Consider the following 4,294-nt stretch of genomic DNA (forward strand, 5'->3'; position numbering starts at 1 on the left):
CCCCATCCCTGGCAGTGTTCAAGGCCAGGTTGGACACAGGGGCTTGGAGCAACCTGCTCTAGTGGAAGGTGTCCCTGCCTGGGGCAGCGGATTGGGACTGGAGGAGCTTTAAGGTCCCTTCAACCCAAAGCACCCTGTGATTCTGTGTCTCTAACCAGAGCCTGCTCTTTCCCCCATGACCCTACGTGATCTCCTCTTGTTCCATACACCGAAGTGTCCAGTGACCATTCTCAGAGGGCACCAGGAACAACTTGGAAGCCCCCAGTTTCCCATCAACACTCCATTCATCCTGCCAGCATGGCCAACAGCACCCATGAGGGGATCTACCTGCTCCTCAGAGAACAATGAAGCCCTGGAGATAGCAGGAGCCCAGAGGAACCCAGGGAAGGACAAACTCCTGCTCCTCTGTACTTCACATCCAACTGGCAATGCCCCTCTCGCTCCCGTGTCCACACTCAGCTTTAATGCAGGATGTGATAAGCTTCTTCCTTTGACACTCAAATTCCCAGTGGATGCCCTACAGTTCCACCACTGCCATAGCCTTTCACAGCAGGAGCTTTGGACTCTAATCTCCAAACCTGACTCATGGGTTCAGCACACGTCTTAAGCCTTTGTGTTATCAGTTAATACAAGCAAACAGGTCATGCAGCTGGTACTTCCAAATTGTGTCTTTAGGGGGTTGGAGGTGCTTCTTCTGGAGGTCAGGAGGGAATAAACACAAAAAGGGAAACATAAGACCAATAATTCATCCTGAATATTTGGTCCTTTTGGCTGATCTAAACCTCAACCTATTATTTAAGTCAAGAGATGCTCAAAATGAGCCTCCCAGCTTCATACCATGCACGAGCGGTCCAGTGTTGTGTCAAGAAGCCCATGGAAAATCCCCCCCATTAATCCTGCACAGCTGCCTGGGAGACAATCCTATTGAATTCCTGCTATCTGCAGCCTGCAGGGAGTCAAACACAAAGTGCCCTTGTTGCAGTCCCATTTAGAGACTGGTGATCAAACACCCTGATATGGAAACTGCATCGCCCAGTGCTGGTGCATTCTGCCACCATCCTCATTAATAAAGATTGTTGTTCATTAACCTTTTGGTGACCTGCATAAGCAAACATTTTGGATCAATCAAGTCCATATCCCACAAAGCTTGTGCTTTAATTGCAATCCACAGCCTCCCAAATCCTCCTTTCCTCTGTGTGGTCGGATGCTCTACAGGAGATGTAGTTTTAGCACCAAGCTTGTCCTCCTCCTCCAGTTCCTGCTGCAGACTTCCTCCAAAGCACCCTTTCTCCTCCGTTTCTTTCCCAGCTGCCAGCTACGTGATCCCTGCTGCAGAGAAACTGACAACCCTGAAGAAGTTCCTCATCTCAAAAAAGCTCACCCAGTTCTAGCACAGAATCCCAGCATCCCAGACTGCTTTGGGCTGAAGGGACCTTAAAGCTCATCCAGTTCCAAGCCCCTGCCACAGGGAGGGACACCTTCCACTAGAGCAGGTCTAGGAGGGTTGGAGAAGGCACCTTCAGAGGACACTTCCAACCTGGCTTACTGCAGGATTCTGCAAGTCAGATCTGCAAGAGCCACAGAGGGGTTTTTCCAGGCCTCTTTGCCACTCTTTTCTCCCACTCCATAGTCTCCTCCTCCCTCCACGCATCCAACCTACCCTAACACCACACAAAGAATCCTGGATGTGTTTGTCTGCACCCTTCTGCACTTTCCTGATGGCCTCCTTCAGCTTGCATTCAGTTGTCCTCATGTTCATGGCCCCACTTCACAGCCCTGAGCATCCCTACTTCACAGTAGAGGCCTCCATCCTTACACTCCTTCTAACCCACCAAGCTTTCCTCCTCAGTACTTCAAGTTTGAAGGTTACTTGCCCCTATTCCCTCTCAGGCCTCACTTTGGGATGTTCATAAGCTGACCAAGAGCTGCAGGAGAGATATTACTCCCTCTTTCTTCATCCTTGTTACTTAACTCATCCAGGGTAATGCCTGGCAGCACTTTGCCACATAAAGGATACTGTCTTCTCTACTTTTGTCTTGTGTGCTTTCCATTCCAGGCAAGGCAGCTGCCACACGCCGGAAAAGCTGCAAGGAAACAGGGAACAGATCAAAACAATCACACTTGAAAGAGTGCACCATGGTTGATACAGTTCAAACAATGATTCAATACATCCTCCAGGACTATTGACACCAAAAGCCTGACACCAAATATAACCTTTATTGTCAGGAAATGGCAACCCATGGTTTTGTTGTGAGTGAAATCAAATGTGACTGGCTACAAGAGCAAACCTTCCATCACCCTCTCTGCTAACATTCTCTGTTTGGAAGGCAGCATTTCCACCTCACAGACGTGCACAGACCCCAAAACCTCCCCAGTATCAGGTGGGAACTCAACCTTCACAGCTCCACAGTTGGTTACACAGGAGCATGGACACACCAAGTCAAACACAACATCCACTGTTGACCCAGGTGGCACACACAGAAGGGCATCATAAAAGGGGGTGTGTGTCATGACATCCCCCAAGCACCTTCTACCAGACTCCACATATCCGTGGCTCAGGCTCCCTGTGAACCACAGGAAGGATTTTCCTTTCAGGAATTTCCCAATCCTTTTCTGAGTGCCCCCCCTTTTAGTACCTGCTCCATCACCATGACCCTGCTCACAACAGGAACCTGCAATCCCAAAGCAGTTCTTCCACCTCTCACTTGAACACTCTCCAGTTTCCCAGCAAGGCTCCAACATCTCTTCACAGTTTTATTGCACTGAGAGGGGAGAGTGAACAGGACCAGTTCCCTCTCCTGCACTTCCTACCTCTGCCCCTGAGGCTCAGATGTGTGGTTCCCACAACGTACCTTTTCCCCTGCCCCCTGGGTGAGGAGCCTTCAGATATGTCCACTGTTAATGTGTGAGAATTCACTTGGGTTCCTGGGCCCATAAGGGTCTGCCTTCTCCTGCACAGGAACAGCCCAGTTAAGGACTGTCCTTCAGCTGAGTGACTTCTCTGACACCCTCCTATGTCCTCTTGGTAGGAACCATGCAAGTTTCAACAGCAACAGTCTCTTTTTCATGTGTGTCATCAAAGATGGAAGGAGAGAATGTATCAGATGGATGGAAGGATAGATTGTGCCTTTACTATTCATCAGGGTTAATAAATGACCACCTCAGTGTTTCTTACCTTTGAAGAACAACCCTAGTAGAGATCAGGTCCATTGCTCAGCACACACCCAGATGTGAACATCTGACACACACTGCACTTGTATTTTTACACCATTTCAGACATTGTCACCACCAAACACTGCCTGCCTGTTACCCACAGCACTGGGTGTTTCCTTGCATTCAACATCTCCATCCAGTCTTTCAGTGCCTGAAGGGGGCCTACAAGAAATCTGGAAAGGAACTTTTCACAAGGACATGTCTCCTCTGGAGCCAGGCTGAGAGAGCTGGGCTGGGGCAGCTGGAGAAGAGAAGGCTCCTCAAGGGGACACCTTAGAGCAGCTCCAGGGCCTAAAGGGGCTCCAGGAGACCTGGAGAGGGGCTTGGGACAAGGGATGGAGGGACAGGACAAGGGGAATGGCTTGAACCTGCCAGAGGGGAGACTGAGATGAGCTCTGAGGCAGAAGCTCTTCCCTGGGAGGGTGCTGAGGCGCTGGCACGGGGTGCCCAGAGAAGCTGTGGCTGCCCCATCCCTGGCAGTGTTCAAGGCCAGGTTGGACACAGGGGCTTGGAGCAACCTGCTCTAGTGAAAGGTGTCCCTGCCCGGGGCAGGGGTTGGAGCTGGAGGAGCTTTAAGGTCCCTCCAACCCAACCCAGGCTGGGATTCTGTGGTGTGAACCCACAAGCTCGTTGCAGTCTCGATGCTTTCTTTGCCTTTAACAGTCTTCACTAAACTTCCTGACTCAATCACATCTGGGAACAGAAGGTTCTGACTCTCCTTCTTTCCTGAGCTTTGCCCCTAGAACTACTTCTGCTCTCCCAGTGTTCAGTATTCAGTGAGCTCTCAGGTTGATTTAAGGATCTCAATTTCAATTTTATGAAAGAAAAACAGCTTTGTGACTTCTGGGAGGCAAAAAACCACTTGAAAAAGGGATCACAGGATGAGGCTGCACTGGAGAATATCCAAATCCACCTACAGCAACACTTTCAGAAGGGTCCTGGTACGTTGTCAGTGCATACACAGGTGCTATGGTAAACTCTGCTCCTCTCTGGTGCATCACTTCATCATTCCATCAATCCCTATTAGCTCTGGAGGGGAAGATCTGTTCAACCTCTCACTCCTCCAGCACATTTTCCTGCT

At 50.0% G+C, this 4,294-nt stretch overlaps 1 protein-coding gene across 1 annotated transcript in view; it reads right to left on the reverse strand.

Annotated features, from left to right (window-relative positions):
- LOC104411849 (ras-related protein Rab-6A-like) overlaps positions 1-4,294 on the reverse strand; it is a 22,124-nt gene that overhangs the window by 934 nt on the left and 16,896 nt on the right. The window contains 1 exon segment of the mRNA XM_010022380.1: positions 2,018-2,084. Within this exon segment, the coding sequence (XP_010020682.1) occupies positions 2,018-2,084 (67 nt within the window).

Source organism: Nestor notabilis, unplaced genomic scaffold (genome assembly GCF_000696875.1).
Source record: "Nestor notabilis isolate BGI_N333 unplaced genomic scaffold, ASM69687v1 scaffold5819, whole genome shotgun sequence".
Classification (NCBI taxonomy): Eukaryota; Metazoa; Chordata; class Aves; order Psittaciformes; family Psittacidae; genus Nestor; species Nestor notabilis.